The sequence below is a fragment of the Tachypleus tridentatus genome, chromosome 13 (genome assembly GCF_004210375.1).
Source record: "Tachypleus tridentatus isolate NWPU-2018 chromosome 13, ASM421037v1, whole genome shotgun sequence".
NCBI lineage: Eukaryota > Metazoa > Arthropoda > Merostomata > Xiphosura > Limulidae > Tachypleus > Tachypleus tridentatus.
In genome coordinates this window covers 225,757,775-225,784,413 of record NC_134837.1, presented here as the reverse complement: position 1 = coordinate 225,784,413, position 26,639 = coordinate 225,757,775, and the positions used below count along the sequence as shown (strand labels likewise).

The following is a 26,639-nucleotide window of genomic DNA, read 5'->3' as shown; positions in this document are numbered from 1 at the left end:
GAGACCAATTCATGCTAATGCATATCTTAAGGTTCTGGAAGTATTATTTATACATGTACTTACAGCAAATGACAGAAAATAGTTGTACTTTGTTGATGCCTATTTCAAAATGAACATACCCTGAGATACACTTCAGTTATAAAGAGGTTTGTTTTTTTACCTCGACCACTTCTACCATCAATAGTGCTAGTTGAATGTGGCCTCTTGCCAGAAATTTTTACATGGGAGTATTTTTGATCAGACAAAACTTAAATTTATACACAAGTTTTTTTGTCATGGGCATTTTGACTGGTTGGATGACAATCAATCAGCATAATTTATCAACACCTGACTATACTGTAGTGTGTTTTATATCTACACAATAAAGATGGCATTTGCTTAATAATTGCTCTTTTATATCTTTATTTGAAGTTTTAATTATTATCTACAGAAGTTTAGTAACAATATTTAATACACAACTCTCTATGTATTATCAGTATTTCATGTGCTTTGTGACTAAAGAGGGTTGATGCAGTTCATACGTCATAAAGAGACTGTCTGCTATATTGCATTCAAAATGATTTGGTTTGTTTTGAATTTTGTGAAAAGCTACATGAGGACTATCTGCGCTAGCTATCTCTAATTTAGCAGTGTAAGATTAGAGGGAAGGCAGCTAGTCATCACCACTAGTCATTTCCAATATTAAGTATCAAATATTTATGGGGCTGTTAATTAAACCTCTTTCTGAAAGCTAGTTAACTAAATTTTTTTTTTTTTAGAATAACTTCTTTCATATCTCATTTCAAACCACATTTCATGACAGATACAACAGCAAGATGATAAGTTATACTGTGTGATTGAAAAGGCCACTGACAGGCAAATTAGAAATTAAGATGATTAGGAAAATAACTGTTAGTAATATATGTCAGATGAATAACAATACCATTGATGGTCATGTTCTTTGAAACTTATTAATATACATCCAACATACAAAATGTCAGTGAAAAAGGTATAAATAAAACATCTTAAATGCAAATGATGTTAAGAAATCTTAACACTATTACAAAATGCTAAACAATCAATATCTACCCAAATGTGAAAAATACCAACATGGGGGTTTCAGTATTCAGTATAGATATTGGTTGTTGGTCTTGGTTTGCCCAATTTTTGATTTATCAAACTTTTATTACAGCTATGTGGAATATACTGTAGTTGTATATGAAGTCTGAAATATGTTGGATATATCAAAGATGCATATAAAATGTTTGATTTGTTAAGGCAGCATAAAAATTGTATAATATAGCTATGTATCAAGTCTGAAATATAAAGGACATACAATAGCTGTTTATATAATTTTGATTTGTTAAAATTGTATTTCAGCTTGGAATATTCTAGAGATATACTAGAAATATAAGAGTTCTATCAAAGTTGTGTATGTAATGTTTAATTTGTTGTGATTATACTTCAGCTTGTATCATAGCTGTTTATAATTTTTTATTTCTTAGAACTGTATAGCATGTATAAAGAATAAACTAGAGCTACGTATAAAGTTGACAAATAAAGCATCTGTAATGCTTTGCATATTTTACAGCTATGTATAATATATGAACTGTTAAACATATAAAGGATATACTGAAGCTGTGTATAATGTTTGATTTGTTTAGATTATTTGTACAAAGTGGAATGTAATATAGGTGAATATGAAGTGCTACATATAAAAGTTATATTATAGATACTTTATTTCTTAAGATTGTATAAGATACATAGTGTGTGTATATCACAGCCATGTGGGCTATTTGAATTGTTAAGTATATGTCATAGCTGGATACAAAGAGTGACAAAGTTTATATTACAGCTGTGTACATTGTTTGATTTTTTAAGCTTGTACTTTAACTATGTGGAGTGTACAATAGCTGTGTATGGAGTATGACATATAAATGATATATTAAATTTGTGGTTGATTTTGTTAAAATTGTATTGTACAATGTGTAATGTAATATAGGTAAGTATTAGGTTGTATTATAAATGAGTACCCTGTTAAGATTGTATAAGGTGTCCCAAACAATTGGATCCATGGGGAGAATAAATATTATATTCTTAAAGTTAAACAAGCACCTTTTAATGTCAGTTATACATATTTCAGAAAATAAAGTTCTAGTTTTCTTAGACTGAAAATGTATTTCTGAAAGGTAGTTACCTCCCTTCACTAGATTAGCTATTCTCATCCAGTGCTGCCCTTTATATGCAAATTCTCTTCTTTATGTATGCTCCAAGCCAAGCTTCCTTAACACTACTGTGACCCACAACATAGATGGAGTACAATTGAGTGAAATATACAGACAACCATAAACATGTATAAGGACTTATATGTTGCTTGGCTATATTCTAAATTTAACCCCCAGCTGTGGAATACTGACATCCATGCAGGGCTAGGATGAAGGCTCACAATCAAAGGGTGAACTGCAATTTGGTGTATCATTCCTTTGTGACTGTATAATGCACATTAGAGGATATCATGTCATCAAAACCTGCAGAACACCACTTCTCTACTCTGCACTAACTGGGTATAGTCATATTTGTGTGGAACCCATTGAGGTAGGTTCCCTCCATAATCAACCATCCCAGAGGCTTGGAACGAGAAAGTGGTAAGGACTGTCATACTCCACTTGAAGAAAAATGGGGTAAGAATGCATTGGAGAGTATAGAGGAACATCACCATCTGAGAAAGTGCAATGGGTGGCCACGAAACCTTATTTTAAAAAGCAGAGCATACTGATTTATTCAATACAATTCTATCACCTTCTGCTTTACCCATGCAGTTCATGGGTGGTATGGTCCAGGACAGGCAAGTTTATGAAGAAAGTATGTCATAAGGCTGTTCATCTACAAGTGATCTTAAGGAACACCCAATCTCAACATTGAGCACTGCAAATCCATAGAAGTTAAAGTGACTATATAATGCATATTTCTAAATGAAAAATACCTGGTCAGGCACCATTCACCACAGAGCAGGATCCATAAAAATAAGATATGAAGCAAGATCTCCTGAAAGTTAAAGAATGAATATAACCTTCAGGATAAGACACACCAAATCCTGAAGCACAGCAATAGTTAGAAGATGAAAACTTGAAGAAAAAGAAGAAATTGCAATATATTTTTTTAAATTTTGTACAAAGCTACTCAAGGGCTATCTGCACTTGCCATCCCTAATTCAGCAGTGTAAGACCAGAGGGAAGGCAGCTAGTCATCACCATCCACTGCCAACTCTTGGGCTGCTCTTTTATCAATGAATAGTGGGACTGACAGTCACAATATCACTCCCCTACAGCTTAAAGGGCGAGCATGCTTGGTGTGACTAGGATTCAAACCCCCAACCCTTGGATTACGAGTTGAATGCCTTAACCCACCTGGCTATGCTGGGCCAACTGCAATATGGTCTACCTAATGGGAGATGAATATATTAGATGTAGTCCACATGCCAAGTAGACCCTCATGAGCAAAAGTGAGAGAGCTGAAAAGGCATAGCAAACTGACAATTCCATGAACCAAGTCTTAGAGAAGAAGGTTGGGACCAACTGAGATGAGATTTGAGAAGGACACCTAAATGGACAAGATATTGGGCTGGATGCAAGAAAGACTTCTCCAAATAGATTAACCAGCCCACATGACCATTCAAGCAAATAAGACATCTCTTGCTAAGATGTTTCTTTAGCCAGGGTGTAAAGAAACAAAAATTAGAGAAATTCTATTTAAAATTTCTGGTAACTATTTTTAGTTAAGAATATGGTCATTTAACAACTTGGCATTACTTTATGTTTAGCACATGATAGTCACAGTGGAGATTATAATGGGTGGAGGTTGGGAGCTATACTAGTTTCTTTGAACAGCTGGATGGGACGCTTCATGCTGGTATAATTCATTTGCTGTGCTGTCAATTAGTGCCTTTTTACCATATTGGAGACTGGAATGCTAACACCAAAAGATAAGTTTTCATCTTACTCCCAAATGGTAGTACCTTAGTTCTTTTTCAATTAATTCTTTATCTGGGAGACCAGTCACCTTCCCACAACTGTCTGCAGGCAGTGAGGGGTGATATAGATGTGGGATGTTGTGGGCTTGAGCACTCACATATCACTCTTCTAATTTCTATTCCTATATTTATTGCTACTTTTTTATATCTCATGTGAGACTGGCAAATGGAGGTTAAGACTGTTAGACAGTGTATCCCCATCACAGTATGAGTCCTTTTTCAACAGTCACCTCCAAAACAAGGATAGATTTTATAATCCTACATTATAGCTTATACCCTGCGATCATTTCAGGTAATGCTGCAGTTTTTGTTTAATTAGTGTTTGAGTTATAACAAACTAATATAATTAGTCAGAGGTTTGGATTTGCTGTTTTAACACAGTGTTTCTTTGTGATTTTACTGTTTAACTTCAAAATTTTTTATACGCATATGGAATACACTACACATAGGTGAGCAGTTTTATGTTTAAAATGTTGTATCAAAAGTGTATGTAATGCTCAGTTTGTTACGGTTATGTTATAGCTATTCGATGTAGCTGAGATTGAAGTGTGACATATCATAAGTATGTTCAGTACAAGTTTTGTTAAGAATATATTATACACGTGGAATTTACTGTATCTTGGTATGAAGTGTGACAAAGGGCTGTGTCATAGATGTGTATATTTACTTTTTTGATAAGATTGTACTGTATTTATGCTGAATGTATTGTAGCTGGCCTCAAGTTTCAAAAGTGTTTCATCAAAGCTCTGTTATCTTTGTTAAAACTGTACTGTGGCTACGTTGGATATACTGCAGCTGGATACAAAGTGTGACATGTAATGGTTGTATGATACCTGTGTGCAGGATTAAATTTGTTAAGATTGTACTGTAGTTATGTTAAATATACTGTTAGTGGATATGAAATCGAATGTACAAATGTAGCGTCATAGCTCTGTATAATGTTTAATTTATTCAGGATGAATTCTAGCCAGATAGAATATATTGTAGCTAGGCATGAAGTGTGACATACAAAGACTGTATGATACCTGTGGACAATATTGATTTGTTAAGACTGTATTGAAGCTGTGTGAAATGTATCATAGTATGATGTGAATTCTAACATAAAGAACTGGTATCATATCTGGGTTTGATTTTTTAAGACTGTATTAGAGCTATGTGTGGAACATTTCATTTATTAAGCTTGTATTGTAGCTACATGAAACCCACTATAATTGTGTATGAAGTCTGCCACATAACAGATAAATAATTACAGATTATTTTGATTTATTGTCCTTCTATTATGCTATGTGAAAAATGTGCTGTATATGGATGTAAAGTCTGACAAAATAAGGTTTATAATAGCTGCTTATAATGTCTGATTAGTTCCCATTAAATTCTAGTTATTAGTAATGTACTAGAGCTGGTTATAAATTTTGCCACATAAAAATTTTATATTATAGATATACATAACGTTTATGTTGTTGAACACTGTTGTAGCTATGTAGAATGTACTGCACCTGAGTATGTAGTCTTATGTGTGAAGTTGAACCAAAGCTAGATAGGTGATTTTTGATTTGTTAAGATTGCATTATAGCTACATGGGATATTCTTTAGCTGTACATCAAGTCTAACAAAAGAGGCTGTATCATAGCTGTGTGAAATATTTGACTTGTTACAACTATTGTGGCTATTTCGAACATACTGTACCTCAGTATCAACTCTGAAATAAGAAGGTTGTATCAAAGCTACATTCACAATACTTCGATTTGTAAATTTTGTATTGTAGCTGTGTGGAAAGTCCAAGCAATTTGTATGAAATACATATTGATAATAAAGGTTGTGCAATTGCTGTGTATAAAATCTGCCATCTAAAAGTTGTATGATAGATGTGTAATGTTCAATGTCAAGCTTGTAATTAAGCTGTGTGAAATGTGTCATGTAAGGGCTGTATCACAGTCATGCATAGTATTTGTTATGTTACAATACAGCTAGAATGCTTAATTTGTTATAATTATAATGTAGCTATGTGGAATGCACTACAGCTGGGTATGCACAAGTCTGACATAAATGTTGAGTCATACATGTGTATACTGCAGGAGTTGTTAACACTGTATTGGGGCTATGTGGAATGTACTACAGCTGGGTATGCACAAGCCTGACATATAAATGTTGGGTCATACATGTGTGTACTGCAGGATTTGTTAAGACTGTAATCTAGTTATGTGGAATGTACTAGAGCTTTGTATAAAATGTGTTAGAAAAAATACTACAGCTGTGAATTTTATTTGTTGAGATTCTATTAGAACTATTTAGAATATACTATAGTTGGGTATGTTGTACCACAGTTGTGTGAAATGTTTGATTTATTATTAGTGTATTTTTGCATATTGTTTGAACTGTTAGGCTTGTAATGTTGTGGAATATACTACAGCTTGGTATGAATCTAACATAAAAGATTGTATCGTAGCTATGTATAATGTTCTCCCTATTAAACTTGTATCTGTGTGAAATACATTGTAGCCTTGTATGAAATCTGCTATATGGAGGTTGTATTATAGTTGTACGTAATGTTTAATCTGTTAAACTTTCATTGTAGCTATGCAGAATGTACTGTAGATAGGTATGAAGCCTGGCATATAATGTTGGGTTATACCTGTGTATAAGGTTTTACTCGTTAAGTATGTCTTAGATATGTGAAATAGTAGTAGCTGGTTATTAAATCTGACATATAAAAGTTGTATGACAGCTGTATGCAATGTAGGATTTCTTAAGATTGTCTTCTTGTTATATGCCTTGTTCTTTGTTTTGATATAAAGTTTCTGTCACAACTGGTTGTAATGTTTGACTTGTTAATATTCAATTATAGCAATGTGGAACATACAACAGTTGGGTATAAAGTCTGATATACAGGGTTTGTATCATAGCTATAAGCACATAGTGATTTTTAAAGGTTTTGAAGTGATGTGGAATGATTTATTTGCTGAATTGTAATGTAGAATTTTGAAATGTACTATAGGTGGTTATAAAAGCTGACAAAGTTTTCTCACACCTGTGTATTCTGCATAATTTATTAAGATTGTATTCATGGTATGTCAAATGGACGAAAACTTGCTCTGAAGTATAATGATACAAATAGTACCATGTGCATGCACAAAGTTTGATTTCTTAAGACTGTATTTCACCTGTGTGTAATGTACTAGAGTTCAGTATGAAACCTGATGGATAAAGCTTATATCAGAACTGTGTGCAATTTTAGATTTAATATTTCATTACATCTAAGGGGAGTGTTTTGTATCTGGGAATGAAGTCCAAGAGGTGAAGACCATCATAGTTATGGGTATTTATTAAGATTGTATTGTTGTAGTTACACAGAATGTACTATATCTGAGGGGAAAGTCTCAGATATAAAAGTTGCATTAATCTTTAATTTCACCATGCATAATATTAAATTTTTAAGCTTGTAATGTGAGTGGTACATAATGTTTGATTTGTAATGCTTGTATTATAACAAGATGAAAGGGACTACAGCTAAGTACAAATTTGAGATACAAAGTTTGTATCAGAATTGTTTACATTTATTTGTGAAGAATATATACCTATATAAAGTGTTAAATTTGTTTTATCAGAGTGGCTAAATATTGTTTTGTAACTTTTGTTGATGACATTAGTTTTAACAAATGTACTGAAAAAGTGACTATAATTTAAATCTACATTTTGTTTTTAATACTGCTGTCAAACATTTTTGTTTTAAAATTTTAAACAATATGGATTGCAATTAACAATTTATCTGTATACAATGTTGTGTTTTTAACAAAGAGCTAAACAAAAGTAAGTTCATCGGTGTGCTGTTTTTATTTATTTTTTAATACTGGAGTTGAATAATATGAAACTTATGTACAAGAATGGAATATGATTGTTCCAAAACACAATAAATAAATAAAATAACTCGCAGAATAAAATTAGTTAGGAGGTACCTTAGAGTTCATTCATTAAAAACAAATTAATTTTTAAATGCAAAATATACGTGTTTATACTACTGCAAGAAATGAGATTCAGCTTGAAGAATAGAAGTTCCACCCACAATTTCAGTAAAATATATTGATATCTGTATACACTGTAGTTATATTTTAAGAAGTAACACCACATATACATATTTACAGGACACAATGCAAAACATTGTTACTCTTTGTGAAACATACTAATGACAAATTCCAAACAAAATGCAAGTAAATATTCTATGAGCTAATAAACATGGATTCCTCCTGCAAATACACATTTAGCTTTGTTTTGTGCAAGAAAGCAAGAACAATGCAGTAAGTTACACAGTTAAATCTTTGTGTGTTGTTTCTAGTGTTAAAAATGTTAAAATAAACATCATAATTAATTAACATGCTAAAAGTTATTACAACCTCAATATTTTCAAATGTTAAATAATATCTGCAATATCAAGAAGTTACAACTTGACAATATTATCTGGTGATATAACATGATACCAGTGTTAAAATGTCACACCTTGCCAGTATTATCAAACAACATACCGTATTTTCCGCCTAATAAGCCCGAATTTCTGGCCCTAAATTTTGGACCTGATTTTTGGGGGTCGGCTTATTGGCCGATCACTCCTTTCGGAAATTTCTTCTTCTTAGGAAATGTTTTTCTTTTGAAAATTACCATAGGCGGTAATTTTGTCCCATCAGCAAAGCACGTTAAGACTACAGTGAAACGTTGTTTCTGGAATTTCATTGGTTACCTAATTACAGTGAGTGGAGTCAATAACGAATGACATGTTGATTCCATCTCTGTCTCAATAAGACACGTTCTGCTTTACTACAGAACGCCAATGATCACACACAACATGCATGCTGACGCTGAAACGAGACTAAGAATTCATTTTGAAGAAACTTGTCACTTCTTAAAAATGGCTTCGGCTTAATGGGCGGTAATAAGCAAAAACCCTCATTTTCAGAGCTGAAAATTGGCCTCGGCTTATTCGGAGATTCGGCTTATTAACCAGAAAATACCATATATCAAAATAAATACAATTTTCCTTATCTAAAAAATGTATGTGAGACAGATACCTACCTCTCTGAACCACTAATAGCTATCATCTTGCATGCAACTGCCATGGAATGTCTTGCACATGGCACAAGCCTTGAACGAACTCTCATCCCTACACATTTAACAGTATAGTATCAGTTTACATTGTAATCATCATAATTTTCCAGCCCTCCACCAACAAAGGGTGAGACAAACCCTATGTGTGGCAATCCTGTGAGCACTGGCACATGATCATAGGATCTTTCTTTAAGAACCAAAGAAAATAAACCAGAAGCAGGAAGGTGGTGCAGAGAGGTAAAATCTATCTAAAATCTAATTTCAGGTAAGGAAAAAAACTTAGACTATTTATCTCTGCACTACCAAGAGCTAGAATCCTACACTGACAAATTATGGAAGAGCCAGTGCTAATCAGTAATCAGTGCTGATTTGTAAGGATGAAGTAGCAAATGAACAAGAAAGCCAATGAGATGCAAGTTTCCTGAAGCCAGTATACATTTACTGGAGCAACACATGGTGGGAGACTACATCCTTGTAATGCAGGGAATACTCTTTGCCCAAATTGTTGTTATTTGTTCATTCATTTACATCAAAGACAGATATAAAGTAAAAGACATTGGATAAATCCAGTGCTAGTGACAACAAGTTGCAAAGGTGAGCAGGATGCGAGAATGTCTAGCATGGCTGTTTCATCTTGGTAAATTTCTGATATGAGACAGAGACTATAGTAATGGATGGAGGAGCTCTTATCTGCTTCCCAAAGTTAATCTAAGTTTCATCTAGATGGATGTAGCCACCAGAAATTGATATTATAATGGGATATCCTGTACTACACTTCCCAATACCCTAGCTCTGCATCTCAAATGAGGGATGTGCCACTCAGTCTCTACCAACAGGAAGGCACCATTTGCAGAGGACACTCTCCATACTGACATCCCCAGCAGCTTGAGACTGAAGAAGTAAGGGTTCTCTTGTGCTCACTAGAAGAATGGAAGAGAATACATGCTGGGGAGAACATCAATGGTATAAACACTTCCCATTTGTTCTCGTTCAAAGTAGGTTTTGAGTAAATATTCCTTGTGAACCAATATCAGCCACTCAGTGGGTTACAATGTTATGAAGCATTGGGATCATAAGGTGTAGTTCTTCATGTAACATTTGATTTGGTGAGTCTTGCCTCCTCCATATCAAATCCTCTGGAAAAACTGGAGAATGGGAACTATAAGGAGTTAAAATCCAAAGGCAGAGTAAACAGCCCAAGGATTTAAGCAATGGAAGACAATTGTCTTAAGTGTAATCCACATGCAAGCCTGTAAGATCTCTTACAAATACTAGCAATTGAATGAGGCATGAGAGGTTGTGACAAGCTAAACTTGTATGAGGAATGCAAAAATGTGTATCTCAAGCTCTCCCTAAGAATATGAGAAATGGGTGAGTTGGCAAACCTAACCTGTAAAATTTTAAGGGGACAAATTTTGAGAGAAAAAGATCTACTATAGTAAAAATGGATGAAGTTTCCAAGAAAATATGCAATCTCCAAAAGACAGCCTGTACAGGACAGAAAAGACAACAGATATAGAACAACTACACAATGATAAAACATAGGGGAGAGAAATGATTGAAAATATCCAAAAGCCCTCACAGGCAGTCCAAGTCCTTACAAAAAAAAAAAAAAAGGAGTGGACTGGAAAGAAAATCAACTGGTCCCTATGATAGAGTATGGGAGCCATCTAAAATATAAATTTTTGAACAACAATAATCTCAAACAAAACAAAGAAAAATACACCTTGGGAGAAAAATGAAGAAATGTTTTCATTAATCTGTGAATACAAAGAAAACTGCCCAAATACAAAAGCAATACAAGAATGTTTTAAGTGCAATTCACCTGACCTGTTAGCCTGCAAGATCTCTTCCATATAACTCTCTCTGGCAGGTAGATAAAAATCTGAAAGTCAGTAATTACAGTAAACTAAGAGTAGAGGTTTTACTTTAATATCATTTGTCTTCTGTAACTACCATATTCATTTGAGCTGTTACTATAATAATGGAGACTGAAATATCAATTTCACTAAGTAAGGTTTTCATCCCACTCCTAATTGTAGGATCTTTTCTTTCTTATCCATTTTTCATGACTTTTCCAAGTGCAGTCAAATTCCCACAGCTGTCTGTATTTAGAAAAACATGATATTGATGTGAGATGTCGTGGGCTTGAACACCCATCATTTGCTCTCCTGTCTTGTTTTACTCGTTTATTATTCTTTTCTTTATATGTAAGGTTTTATAAACAGTGACTGACAGATGGTTTACTCCCAATGCTATGTGGAAGTTACTTCTGCAGTCACTTCCAAAAATAAGGACACATACCCCATTTTGATTAAGGATCTGTATTATACACACACATATATACATATTTTACTTGGCATACCTTGGTAAATGTAATCTAAAGCAGAAATGTGATGGCTAAAGAAGATTAAGTTGTAATCTAGTGGATGGAGCTAAAGTTCAACACAGATAAAATCTATGTAGTACTAAATAAAGAAAGATATCTTATTAAGGTAAATATAAAAACTGAACACGAAAAAAGAATGAGCCTATAATTATGTGCTAACACTCATGGGGTTACTGCACATGTAAGCTGTATCACACTACAACTGGTGGAGGGCTAAAACATTATAACAGTTAAATCATAGGATAAAAGCAATAATGTACATATTTAAGAGTGGGAATTTATTTAAGGCTTTTGGCATGCACAAGAAATTCTGCAGTAGTGGCATGCAAGGTAATAGCTCTTAATGGTGCAGAGGTAAGTAGTGTTTCTGAAGTTCCAATTTTATTGAGTACCACATATTAATAATATTAAAGTGTCACACTAACGCCATTAAGATAGAGATGTGTTAATACTATTAAGGTCAGAGTCAGTTACAGTTTTACATATCAATATGGTACTGAAGCACAGACGAATAGCTTATTTATGTTGTATTGTGTTTGAGTAAAATGTTTATTTGTGAACACTGACAGATACAATATCTTGAGATTCTGGAGGTGCTTACTCACTAAGGTCTTTATGTTTTAGTATCTAACACTTAATTTTTTAAACACTGTTAAAATCACTGGATTTCATATTTTATAAAAGTCCATTATATGTTTCAGATCTCCCACAGTGTAAATAGCTACATGCTATAAATTTTGTTAAGGTGTCACAACTTGCCAACATTTTTACTTATAATACTGATAAGTACATCAAAAGTCCTTCATGATAGGACCAGCAGACAGAAATACATTACAGTAAAAGTTCTGTAAAAAAATGACCAAATCAAATAACGATTCTGGTTTAACCACTTATAAGTTCTACAAAAGTTTCACAAACAACATAAAAATATTTTAACAATAAATATAATAATATTATCACAGGAAAACTATAAACAAAAAAGTTCTTGAAAAATACTTCATGAACATAAGTTTTTAATGACACATCTCTTAAGTACGAGCACCACAAAGGGAAGGAAATATTTTTTTATACATTTTCTGGCAGTATAATGCAATTTTATTTGTGTCCACATTTAAATAAACATCAAGCTCTCATTTAAAGAGTAACAACTTCCATTATTTTAACAAGCCCAATTTTGCATATAATCCTTAACCTACATCTGAGCTAAAGTATTTAATGGGGATTGAGATTCAATATCTGATAATATTCATTACATAAATTGAATCCACCTGTGCTTTCTGGAAGGAAATTGGTGTCACAAGTTAACCAAAAATATTCAGTATATACTACCATCATGCTGGAAATTTACTTTACAGAAGTCTGTCCAGCTATATACTTGTACAGGATTTATGCAAGTAAGAAATATTAGGAAATGGGTCAAATGAAGATCCAAGTTAAAATAAAAAAGTTTGTTAATAGCAAATGTAAATATATATAAAAATTCACTTAAGGTCCAGTTAATTACAGGTTCCATGAACACAAAAATATAAGTTGACAGACTGTAACATCTTAACTGAAAACAATACATTCTGCAGTTTATAATTACTCAATGAGTGATATATATTTAGTTTATTAAAAAACTTGTTTTAGCAAATAGTGCAACATTTGGAAGCCATTTTCATGTCTGTAATGCTTTGCTTGTTTCTGTTTCGATGTCTAGACCTGTCCATTTTTCTCCAACCATTCTGGTTAATATCCAGTGTGGACACTTGCTTACTAGCTGAGTGGACAAGCCTTGTCAGATTTAATCCTTTAGACTTTGGACTGCATTCGCTGTCGACTTTTCTGTCCTCCTGGTGGTAGTCAGATATGTTCATCTGCTGGTGCTTGGTCAATCTACCAATATCTAAACTGCTACCATCTACATGCTGAAGTTGTGCTTGTGTCCTGATATTGGTTTTGATATCATACTCCATCTGTTGTAGCTTAGCTGACCCCCTGATGTTAGAATTTCTACTGCCCCTTTCTTCCATCTGAAGGTGTGAGAGTTTGCTAATCTCACTCCAACTTGAAGGGAAAGAATTCTGGTCATTAATTAGACCACTGTTAATTTCACTGCTTTCTTCTTGGCCAGGATTGCTTTGTCCATTTGAATTTCTGTGACCTGAGAACTCTGTTAAAGTTATGTTATCAGAGTTTAATACTTCCTGATTACAAGAATAGTCTGTGTATAGATCCCCGCAGGAAACGGATTCCATCAGACGAGGCTGAGAATCCGATAGAAAGTCAAGGCTGTCATTACTGTCAACAGAGAAAACTGTTTTATCTAAGGAATGAGGCCTGAAGACAATTCTTTCATCTTCAGGTGTGTATGTGTAGTTGTGATGATCATCTTCTACTACATTTGTGATTTCTAGCACATCCAGCTTGGAGACTAGACCAGCTGAAGGAATTCGGTAATTTCTAACTTGATATTTGTCATTTATTACATCATTTTCAAAAGCTTTTCCATCATTTAATTTAGTGTTTTCTTTGTCAGTTATGTATGTTTTTTCCTGATAATCTTGCTTCTGATTAGTCTGTTCACTGAAGCTGGAAGTTTTATTAGAGTTTCCAAAGTGTTGTTTGTGATGCTGTCCCATCAAATGTAACATGGCATGGGACAAAAGAGACCGTGAAGTCTGTTTTACACAGTGTAGCTGCTTTCTAGTTTGTCTTGACTTACAAGATTTGGAACTTGGCTTAGCACTCACTAAAACTTCTTCATTTTTGTTCTTCAGTAGAAGTTGTGGTGAGCTTTTAACAGCATGAAGCCGATGACCACCAGAGGGTAATATTTTGAGTTTTTTGGTAGAATAATATATAGGATAGTCCTCTTTCCTGGTGGAAGAACAAGAACTTACAAGCAAAGAATCTCCAACTTCTTTTTCTAGAGGTAATGGTAACTCTGTTCTTTTCACAGGAAACATTTGAAGGGTTTTTTGTTCTGGAACCACTAAAGATAAGCAAGTTTCTTCCTCTTCAATATTTTCATTATGGAAATTGTTCTGTAACGGAGGTGATTTCACTGGAGAACTACTTCCACCACTAGTCATGCTCACAGTGTCCTCTTCTTCCCGTACTATACTACACTTCCTGGCAAGTGGCAGTTGAGACACAGAACTCAAGCTAACACTGAAGTGTGAAGGAGTCAGATATAGACCATAACTATGAGTATTTAGGGATTTCAAGGGAGAAAGTGGAGACACTAAATTATCTTGTGGAATATCAAGTTTTTCTTGAGTAGGTGATGGGTTTGAAGTTGCCACCCTAATGAAATAAAGAAAACCAAAATTTCCTTAAAAGGAATGAACAGTTGCACAAGTTGTCTGAATCTGAAATTACTGGGTTAAATAATAGTAAACTTAGAAAAAAAACAACAGATATATACCATGGATAAGTAGTACAAATAAAATCCTATAAAATATAAAATGTCATTAGTAAACAAAAAATGAAGATATAATTTGGTTTACAGACCGTACTTGTACTTAAAGTTTAAGGTACAAAGTCTTCTCTAGATAGTCTAAAAGTGAACACAAGTAACCTAGATTTCTAATAATTCCTATACACTTATCTTGAAATTATTAGTTTATATTTACACTAGTGGAAATATTTATGGAAACATGCAAGTGGTAAACATAAAAAAATAACAAACTAGAAGTTCTTGTAACTAGATGGTGAATTTATCAATCATGAAATTTCATCACAGAAAATACAAAGATAAAAGTGAGTAAGCTGTATAAATGCACTAGTTAGTTAGTTATGTGATTTCTAAACTTCATACAGTACATTATAGTCATGAGTTATTCCTCACAATTTAGCCAAACTGTTTGGTTACCTTTTGGCCTACTTAGGTTTTACACAAGTACACACAGCTTCAAGAATACTCACGTAAAGATTTTGTGTATGAAAATTCATGGCTATGGGTGTTCCATCAGCCTTTCTATTGTCAAGATGTTATTTTACTGCAGTTTCTGTATGTTTGGGATAACTGTCTTCCTGGAAGATGAATTATTGCCTGACGAGTTGTTTTCTTGAGGGGACAGCATAGTGGATCACAATTTCTCTGTACTTTTCAGCAGGCAGAGTGCCTTGTAGGTTACTTGAACCAATTGTTAAGATGCAGCACTAAACTTATACTAATTAATAAAATGCTTCACTGTAGATATACATTATTATGATGCTATACTCCTTTCAGCTATTATACAAAGAATTGTTGCCTTTTGCTAACTAATTTGAATTTGGGTTCATCTGAAAATGTGGCATGGCACTTTATGGTTTGTTGGATGACAAAAAATTACAGTATATAAACTATCAGCACAGCAGTTACTCCAGAATTGTTCATTTTCACATAGTATTTATTTACCTTTTATACCTTTTTTCTCACATTTCCCATAATTATTTCCAATACTGTATGATTACCTAGAACTTAAATTGCTTGCCCTGAAAACTGCTTCTAGCAATTGTTTAGTCCGTATATGTTTATTTAGAAATGATTAAATTATACGTGATTACCATAAACACTTACTCTGGAGTTATCGCTAATGGAGAAAAGTCACCTCTAAAATTTTTCATGTTTAACTGATGAGCTTTCTCTTGTCGCTGAGCTCGCAGTTTCCTTTCAGCAAGAAGAAAGTAGGTAGCAGTAATGTGGTTGTATTCATTCTTGTCCAACGCTCTATTACAGTTAAAAGTAACAATGCCAAAATTACTACAGAATGATCTAAGTTTCCCTAACACTAGACTGGAGTGAATATCATTAATTAAAACAAATTGACAGTCCTAATAAATTAAATTAAAATTATGATTATTAATACTCTATGAACTGTGGGATTTGTCAGAAAGAAAACATTTGCTCCAAAGTCATTCAGTTGTGAAAAGCTGAAATAAAATCTGAAATAATTCTAACATACTATGGATGTTAAAAAATGTCTTATGACTAGCAAATAAAACTTGTTAAAATTAATACTTTTCAACAGTAAAAATATATTTCTGATAAATAACACTATGTAACACAAATTTTGTTCCTGGATAGTATGTGTTGTTTCTTAATTGCTTATGTTGTAAAAGTACAGAAAATGGCCATTATTCCCTTTAAACTTTGTTTTTGTGACCTGGATAATGAAAGTTAGAAATTAATCTTTTTCTATGTAAAGAGGGGCAAATTTGCACATTTTCATTTACATAAGGTCTGAATAAAACAACACATGAATCAAGATTTACATGTACCTACACTAAAGTTATACAAAAATGTTTAGAAGTGAGTAGTTTTTCCAAGATTTGCAACTGTAATGTAAATCATTTTCATGTACCAGTCCCCAAATATAGTCTCACATCATGTTTTCATTATATGCTCCTTGGTAGTGGCATTCAAAGTCCATTATATCTTGGTGGAAGTGCTCGCCTTGCTCCTCTGAGTAGGCTCCAATGTTTTCCTTGAATTTATCAAGATAAGCATCAAGGATATAAGACTTTCAGGGACATCCTCCAGCCCATTTTGCCATAGTTCTTCACCACAGCCTCAATTAGTTCCACAATTTTTGGCATTGTGATTGCCCAAGAAGCCCCGAACCACTGCGACAAAGCTGCCCCAAGCTTTTTTTTTTTTCCTTCCTACTGAGTTTCATGGGGGATTCTGTGCAATCCAGGATCTTTAATTGTGATCCAATGAATACACCAGCTTTGACCTTTGCCTCAGACAGCTTAAGGAAGAAGTCTCAAAGGTACTTGAAGGCTGCAGACTCCTTATTAAGAGCTGTGACAAATTGTTTCATAATACCAAATTTTATGTGCAATGGTGGGAACAACACCTTCTGAAGATCCACTAGTGGCTCACACTTGACACTGTGCCTCCCGATAGAGATCTCAGTCTGTTGTGGTCAGTGCTTCCTGTTGTAGTGCGCTGCAGTGTCCGTGCTGTCCCAAAGGCAAAAATAACAAGGAAATTTGGTAAAGTCTCCATGGAGACCCATCAGGAATGCCACCATTTTGAAGTCTCTAATAACCTCCTAGCCATACTCATCATACTTAAAGACTTCTAGCAAGGTCTTGATGCTGTTGTATTCCTCTTCGAGGTGCACTGAATGAGCCAGGGGAAGAGATGAATAGGAGAATGTTTGCAGCTTCTTGATGCCATCTGTGATAAAATCAGATAGATCTATGTGTTCACTTAGGCAGCTAGAACTAAACTGAAGTGGTGAGTGGTGAGCCTCTGTATATATATTATTATGGAAGGTTACAGTAAATTCTGAAAGGTTCTTGAAAATTCTCGTAAGTTCAAGAAAGTTCTCTATCAGCTACTCAGCACTGAATCTACCTGGAATATTCTGGAAAATGGTTAAATTTGAAAATTTCATTACCTAGGACACAAAAGCAAAGTTTGAAGAGAAAAATGGGTCTTTTCCATTTACTTTAAGCATAAGCAATTGGGAATTAACATTTTCTGCCCATGGATAAGAAAAATAGACATTTTGTTACATTGTGTAATTATCACCACTCACATTATAACTTTCCTCAATTTGTACTGCCTTCTGTTCCCCACTAGACTTAAGGCCCACACCCAACATCACATTTACATGTGGTATCACTGTGTTGCAATATGCAACAAACTCCCACCAACAGGAGTGCAACAGGCCCTCCAACTGAAGCTGATACCCTTTATACTACAGACCACAATTATCACTTTTAGATTACTCAGAAAAATATGCATCACAAGTGGTAAGGGTGTGTGTGGGAAGTGTGAAAAGAGGTAAAGAAATACATTTTCAGGTGAGGAAAATGTTAACTTTTGATGCTTTACCTCTTCTCAAGTAATAGAAAGAATCCCACACTGCAACTGTTGAGAGATAAAACCAAAAGTAATTCAGATTAGCACTATTTAGAAGGTGCCAGAAGAGAACTCATGAATAGGGTCACATCCGTGGGATACTGCATCTCATTTGCACCAGACACACACTTCACCCATTATAAGATAATATGTTGCAAAATCAGGTGAAAAAGGTGCTAGTCCAATCAGTAACAGAACACACCAGATGGTGTATGAGGGTTAAAGCATATCAGACCATAAGTGGTGAGTCAACTTCAGTGCAAAAAAAGGCAGCATTAAGTATGTATCATTCAGTCTGCAGTCTTCACCTTAAGCCCAGGCAGCAGACGAGGAATCCAACTTCCATTTTGACAAACTAGGTGGATTTTGCATGCAGACCCAGTGCACAACAAATACCAGGCCACACAGTGTCATGATATGGAACTGTTTAATGTAGATATTATGATGTAGTTTATTTTGTAAATAATTATTTTATTATTATTTAGTTTTTGTTATAATAGGAGTTAAAACAGACAATTGTTGGAAGTTGTGTTTATAATTCATTGATGTTGAGAATACAGAAATATCTAAAAGATGGGCAGATGATCCTATGGTAAATATCCAAATAGTGTAAAACATGCAGAAAGAGCAGGCAGACAAAGACAATAGAAGAAGAGATTGGAATCACAGCCAAAGAAAAAAATCGGAAATGAAGTTAACTGCTATAGAAGTGATATGTCTAATGTTTAATATGTTAGAGTAAGACTTACAGTAACAAAGGGAAAAAATATATATTCTGTCAAAGTGTAGTTTTAAAGTAATTAAATCAGCCTGGGTGTACTTTGACAAAAGGAAAAGAGGATATTTTGATGAAAGAAGACCAAACAATTACTGGAAAATCCAGTATACAACTGTAGTAACGCACACCACAATTGTAAGCAAATTATAACCAAATACCAGTGCAACAAGCAAAGAAAAGGTAATTTAGTTTATCAACTGAAATTCTGAAGTAATTGCATGAGCCTAAGTGGACTTTTGACAAGAATAAGAGAACCATATAGTGGTTATGGTATATCTATGATATCTAAAGTGTAAATAATTTGTTGTAGATATGTTAAATTAGTTTTGATTTTTTTTAAAACAAGTGGAGTGCATTCTGTTCATTTATTATTGTATTTATTGCCAATAAGTCACACCTACTGTAGGAGAGTCCTACGACCAACAACACAGCATATACTTTGCTATGAAGAAATTAAGTAAATGCCTTTAACTGACAATTGGTGAACAGAGCGTTAGCTTCTGACACCCATGAACCTGAAAATGGTAGGAAGAGGAAATGCAAGCATGGTGGGTGAACGTCAGTCCAAAACCAGATGGTGACAGGAATTCTTTTTCTGGTTTATGGTAAGAGGAGGGCTCCTTACCAACCACATGTGTGAGTACCTATTTTGGCTATTCTTACACCAATCCAACACCATACTAACAATGAACTGTCATTTAGGCAACAGAAGAACAATGGAAAGCCAGCCAGAGAGGTGAACTGCATCTGGTGGATTCATCCATTTCAAAACTAGAGGACAGTGTGAATTTGTCTTCTATTCCCTGCAGAAAAATAGTACTCACCATCTACACTGACAAAACACCATCTTCCTACTTTTAATTACGTGGAAGTAGTCACACTCAGGAGAAAACCTCTATGGCCCACTATTTCCAGTAGCTAGGAACTGGTAAGTGGCAAAGACTCTTATACACCAACTGAAGAAACAGGGAACAATATAGTGGGAAGTCCAGAGGAACACAACACCACAAGACAGTGCAATGAATGACCATGAAAACCCTATTTTGAAGACCAAACCAGTCTCAGTTTATTCAACTAGAACAGGAGGGATGGGCAGTGATCCAGATATGGTTTTTCTCATGATAGTCCATGATCTAATATAAGCCTTATTTACAAAAAAAGTTGCTGTGAGATAGCCTATAGTGGTCTTGTGGAACACTTCATCTCTTCAGTGAGCACTATCAGACCTTTAAGGTCATTTAAAGTTAACTACCCATAATCAAGAGTGATAAGTCTTGTTTAAAAAGCCAATGAAAAAATTCATAAAAGTGGGGAACAGAAGAAAATACAATGCAAAGATCAACAATAGATTGTTTGCTTTTTTGTGGATAGACTAGGAGGAAGAAAGAACAAACTAAACAAGACAAAAGGAAGGCTATATAAAAAAAAAAAAGAGTCTCAAACATCTTGCAATGGACTACACAAAATCTACAAGTGAAGTTACCAATTACCTGTTACCCTTACCAATGATTGTAATGTATAAATTAAAAAACTTAAATGGCATTAAAAAGATTAATGGTCTTTAAAAAACTAAAAACATTACCAAGGTGGACAGTGTCATCATCACTAATAACACTATCTAACTTTATGGACAAACCTTGGGACAGAACATGTTTAAAATGGTGCTGTTGTTGAGAGTCATAACGATGACAAGAAAGTAAAATGTGGCTTATTGTGATCTGAGTGTTACACAAACTACACACTGGTGCATCAGTTACAGATAAAATAAAATGATGAGTTAAGAAACTGTGACCAATGCATAGTCTAGATAGAACAACTTCCTCTTTCCAATCCTTACAATAGCAAGACATTTTAAGTCCAATAGAGGGTTTTATTTGGAAAAGCTTGTTTTCACGTTGCTCAAAGTTGACTGCCAACTGGCATGGAGCAGAGCCTTGAATACACGACCATAGTCCATGTACAGAACAGGCACAGCAGTGATAGTGCTAGAGCAGATAGATTTCACTGCAGTGTTGGAAAGCTTGTTCCCGTGAATACCAACGTGGCCTGGTATCCAGAAAAACTGGATAGAAGAAGATGTTAAAGAGAAATGGGCCAGTCAGTCTTGAATATCAGCAAGAACAGTGTGTGAACTAATGTGAAGCAATTCCAGGGCCAGTAGAGAACTAATTCAGTCAGTATAAATTGTGTAATTTGAGTACTGCTTAGCTTCTATGTGATCCAGGGCAAAAGAAATGGCATACAGTTCAGCAGTGAACACAGAAACTATACTGGGGATTCTGTGTGCAACAAACAACCTAACCATAACAAATCACTGCAGAGCCCACAGAATCACCTGATTTTGAACCATTCATATAAATAGGAATGGAAGGATGGTTCAAAGAATGTTCAGCAAATAACAGACAGTACTTCCAATGGGGAGTATCTGCTTTTCTCAGATGACTAAATGAAAGGTCACATTTGGAGACTGTAATAAGCCATGGTAGAATGAGCTGGCTAATGGAAGATCATCTGTTCTGAAAAAGCATGGCCTACCGAGGAAGGAAATCACAACCCCAGGTGGGATGCTGTGGTAAGGATCAAAGTTTAAAAGCATACAGTAAAGATAGTTGCAAATGGCAGAGGTGTAGAGGACATTCATGAGACTCTCATGTTTTAGCTCTGGACTGGAGAAGTACAGAAAGCCCCGGTGCAGAGCTGAAGCCCCTGATGATGAACAGGGTCCAGCATCTTCAATGTCAAGGTTCTGGCAGAGACATAGACCAGTGAAACATTGTCTAGTTTTGATCAAGTAAGAGCACGATATATCTTTAGTATAAAACATTGATGTTCTCCCCAAGTGGTGGAAGAAAGGACACGGAGGATGTTCAGTGCTCTTGTACATTTGACTTGTAGCTACCTAATGTGTGGTATAAAGGTCAGCTTACAGTCAAAGATAAGTCCCAAGAACTTTGTCTCAAGGACCACAGGTAGCACAACTTCACCGATATGGAGTTCAGGATCAGGGTGAATACCCCTTGGTGGCAAAGGTGCATGCAAACAGTTTTATAGAGAGAGATGTTAAAGCCCTTTGCTGTGGTCCACTTCAGTAAATGATTGAGGGTAGTCTGTAGTTACCGCTTAATATACCTTATGTTTGACAACTGACATGTGATGTGAAAGTTGTTGACATAGAAACTGTTTGCAACAGTAATAGGGAGTTGTTCAGTGTAGGCATTAATCTTTACACTGAAAAGTGTGACACTCAAAACACAACCCTATGAGACTCCAAGTTACTTTAGAAAAGAATGGGAAAGTATCAAACCCACATGAACTTGGAATCATCTGTCCATTAAAAAATGTTTGATAAAAATGGCCATGCAACCCATATATATGGAGTTCTCACAAAATGCCATACCTCCATGTTATATCATAAGCCTTCTCAATGTCAAAGAATATTGATACAAGATGTTGCCCTTTGAGAAAGACCTCTCTGACTGACATTTCAAGTTGAATCAGGTGGTCCATGGTGGAGTGCTGTCATTGGACCCCACACTTGGTGGGCGAGAGAAGGTTGTTTGATTTGAGGAAACAAACAAGAAGAGCATTAACCATCCTTTCTCATGTCTTACAAAGACAGCTCGTCAAAGCAATTAAACAGTAGTTTGAAGAAGCCTTGGGATCCTTCCCAGGCTTAGAGAAAGGTAAGACAATAGCCTGGGGCCAGGCATCAGGAAAAACATTCTCCTGCCAGATCCAGTTAAAAACAATCAGTAGAATAGCAAGAGAAGCAGGAGATAGATGGTGCAGCATTTCTTAGTGTACATCATTAGGTCCAACCTATGTACTGCCAGACTGATGAAGGGCCAGTTTGAGTTCCACCAGTGTAAAGGGATGATTATATTCATAAAGAAAATCAGTTCTAAAGGAAAGAGGTGATCACTCTGCCCGAGTCTTGATGGCTAAGAAGGTGGAGGAAGAAGCAGAAGTGCTAGATACCCAGTAAAAGCTTTCATCTAGAGTATTGGCAATGCTCCAGGTATCAGCTACTTCCTGGCCATCACAGAGCAAGATCGAGAGGACGACAAAATTATATTGCCCACTGACCTTTCAAATCTTGTAGCATACAACTTTATAACTGGTGGTAGAAGATATGCTGGTTGTGAACTCAATCCAAAATTCCTTCTGGCTTTGATGTCTTACAGTCACTTTCCATATTACATGTCAATAAATGCAAAATAAAGCTTATTGTAAATTCTGTTCAAAAATTCCTGTTGAAAAAAATTCACAAAGGCCAATGAGAAATTAGGCTTCTCTTAGAAAGCAGTGAAGATTCCCCAGTTTCCAAGTGATTTTTAACTTAAAAGTTTTAATTTCAAATTTACAACGATAGATGCATCACTTTCCTTAATTATTCTATCACATTTGACACCTTCATAATTCCTGTAAACTTTTATTTTCATAATAGCCTTTATCAGAATTATTGCAATGAGCTTTACCAATATTAGGATGGCATTTAATACCAGAACTTTCTCATAATAAATATTTTTAGTTTTCACCTCTTATTTTTGATGGTAAAATCAGTTTATTTATTGTCACCAATAACAAAATAAGCCATAACATGTATAATCAGGACAAACATCCACAGAGCTTAAGCTCGTCTACATAAGTGATAAGCTAAAGACTTAATAAGTAATAAATATTAAAAGTGAATTTACTGAAGTTTTGAAAACACAGTAATAAAAACAAGTTAAACAAACTAAACATTATGTTTTACCTCTACTTCTACTTACCAAAAACAATGAGGAAAACATGAATTTCACAGTAGTTACATTTTCACTTATTATACTATCCACCAACTTATGTCACCATTTTTCACTATAAATACACATATTTTGGTTTATAAAGTAAATTTTCACTGCTATTGTACATTAGTATTATAAAGTGACTTTTTTAAGTAGATAAAATACAATTTCCACTTACTCTAGTATTTCTTCTTTAATTGCAATGTTACCATTCACCATCTTCTGAATTATATAAGCATGGTCTTCTTCAGATAAATGTTCCCTAGATACAAGAGGTAAATAGTCTGCTGGTTGAATAGGGTTACCAGAATTTAACCAGAGATCGCTGGCAATGTCCTCTAATGTTGCACGTTTTTCAGGGTCTCTAATAAGCATACTTGATATCAACCTGTCCCAAAAATGATTAAAAAGTTCAATTATTTGAATAATTAAACATAACAAAACTTGACATAAAATTAAGGTTACTTGCATTTTAACCTTCAATAAATAAATTTAAAATATAAATTAGTGTGCATATTTTTGGAACACCTCAACAGTTGTCATTTTATGAGTTCTACACACAAAATAGTAAGTGATTTGCTACAGAAATTAATTTGTAATTATTACAAATTAATCTTAGACTTGAGTACACAAATAATGGCTTAAAGTTTCTTTGATGCTAATATTTAGTTGTACCTACTTTTGCTATCAATAACACTTTGGCATCTTTGTGGAAGTCTGAATTTGGTATCAAAGTTTGATGGATTTACACCCAAGATGCTAATCCAGAAATTGATAAAAATTTTTAACATATTTATAGATTAGTTGGAAAGTTAAATAAATTATAGTAGTTTTATAGTATTCTATTTTACCATTTGAATTATGGTTTCTGTTTGAAATACATATTTGAAGGCAAAAGAAAAAATTTTGGGAAACCAATAACAGTGAGAAAAAAGCAGGGTTAATGACACATGGCCTTCAAGTACAAACAGCATCAAAGCCTGAATTAATGCTAAATGTATTTTTTCAATGTATATTCTTTATTTACTGGTTCATATTTTCAAACAAAAGTACCTAAAATGTAAACATTAATAGCTTACTACGTTAAAATGCAAAAAAACTTCCTCATCAATCCCTGAGCTAAGCAATGAGTAGTTAAATATGCATGGTGTAATCTATTTTTTACCCCACTGTACTATCCACTGATTTACTACTTGTCACTACAGTTGGGCATGGTTTAGGGAGTAATGAAACTAAAATAAAATTGTGAACTGTTAAGATGCCAAAAGCTCTTAAGATAAATAACACAGACCTGCAATGATTTTATTGTCTTAAATTTTATGTTCCATGGCAATTTTTGTACCTTATATCAGAAAATGATATCCATTTTTCTCCTCATGTATAAATTCCTTATAAAACATATGTACTTTTACACAATGAATCATTTCCATTGAAATCAGATCACATTTTGTTATTCTTAAAATGATGGAATCTAGTCTTGAGTCAAGAAGGCCAAACCAGGGCCCCAGACACTGCCTCATCTGCCCTGCAATTACTCCACCTCTGCTTCAGATTGAGTAAAGGTTCATAATCCTTCTGAAATATCTGTTACATTTATTTATTTACTTTCTATAAACTTTATGGTGTGTTTGACATTAACTTGCCTTCTATAATTCTTCTGATATATAAGGAGAAATATTTATTTATGTTACATAAATCTTGTGAGATGTGTAATGTATTATTAAATTTCATAAACTTTGTGACAAGAGTTCTGTGGGTTAGCTGCAGTATTATTCATCTTTCATACTCCCTCCAACAGCACAGATAGCCCGTTGTGTAGCTTTGTGCTTAATTCTATAAAAAACAAACTCCCTCCGACACGTAATTGTGTTTATTTACCTTCTATGCAGCTCTCAATATGTGTGCTGATACTTACTTTCATACTCTTTTGGGCATTAATGTCAGTGGCATTTATTTATTTTTTATGAATATTCTGAAGGTTGTCTTATAGCAGTTATTTACCATTCATATGTATTCTAATATCTGTGATAAGGTATCACTTACTTTCATAAACCTTCTGGCTGTATGCTGTTTACATTATATGAAACTTTTAACATACTTGGTATTTGCCTTCCACTGCATTTGCACCAAATCCAAGTTCTGGTCAAACACCAAAATTCAAAATATTTATTATGAACATCAAGCTATTCAGTGTATTCATATTCTGATAATTTCATATTCCCAAATGTTTTATATTTATAAAAGACTGAAAATTAATCCATAAATAAATACTCTGAAGAAAGCCTTAACTGTATGATTACAATTTACTCACATTTTAAGTAAGTATGCAACTCTCGTAAAAGGTCTTTATAAAAATAAAAACAGTTGATGAAATAGTTTTAAATTTGTCTTGCATGATCCTTAGACTATTTGACCTTGTATGCCAACAATCTTTATTCTATTCTTAAGTATCATATATAATACCTAATAAAGTTCAGACTTATAAACACAAGTGGATCATGTGACAGAAAAACCTGCAGTTTTAATTGCTTCAAATCTTTCCTATCAAAATAAAGGAATGAAACTTAAATTATATTATTTAAGTTAAAGTACTTGATTATAATAATTTCCTTAAAATACATTCATACTAAATTTTGAATGTAGCTCAGTAAACATAAACAGAATGGGTTTAAAAATGGATATACTGACAAAGGGTTAAAATAAGATAAATAAAAGCATGTAAAGAAGAAAAAAAAAGACAA

General features: G+C 34.1%; 1 protein-coding gene across 1 annotated transcript in view; it reads right to left on the bottom strand.

The window, feature by feature from the left end:
* Positions 1 to 6,365: 6,365 nt before the first annotated feature.
* Positions 6,366 to 26,639, bottom strand: part of LOC143236491 (uncharacterized) — a 32,283-nt gene continuing 12,009 nt past the window's right edge. The window contains exons 3-5 of the mRNA XM_076474780.1: positions 24,077 to 24,286; positions 16,039 to 16,188; positions 6,366 to 14,780 (exon numbers count right to left, since the gene is read on the bottom strand). Of these exons, the coding sequence (XP_076330895.1) occupies positions 13,118 to 14,780; positions 16,039 to 16,188; positions 24,077 to 24,286 (2,023 nt within the window). The 3' untranslated portion in view covers positions 6,366 to 13,117. The remainder of the gene's footprint in view (positions 14,781 to 16,038; positions 16,189 to 24,076; positions 24,287 to 26,639) is intronic.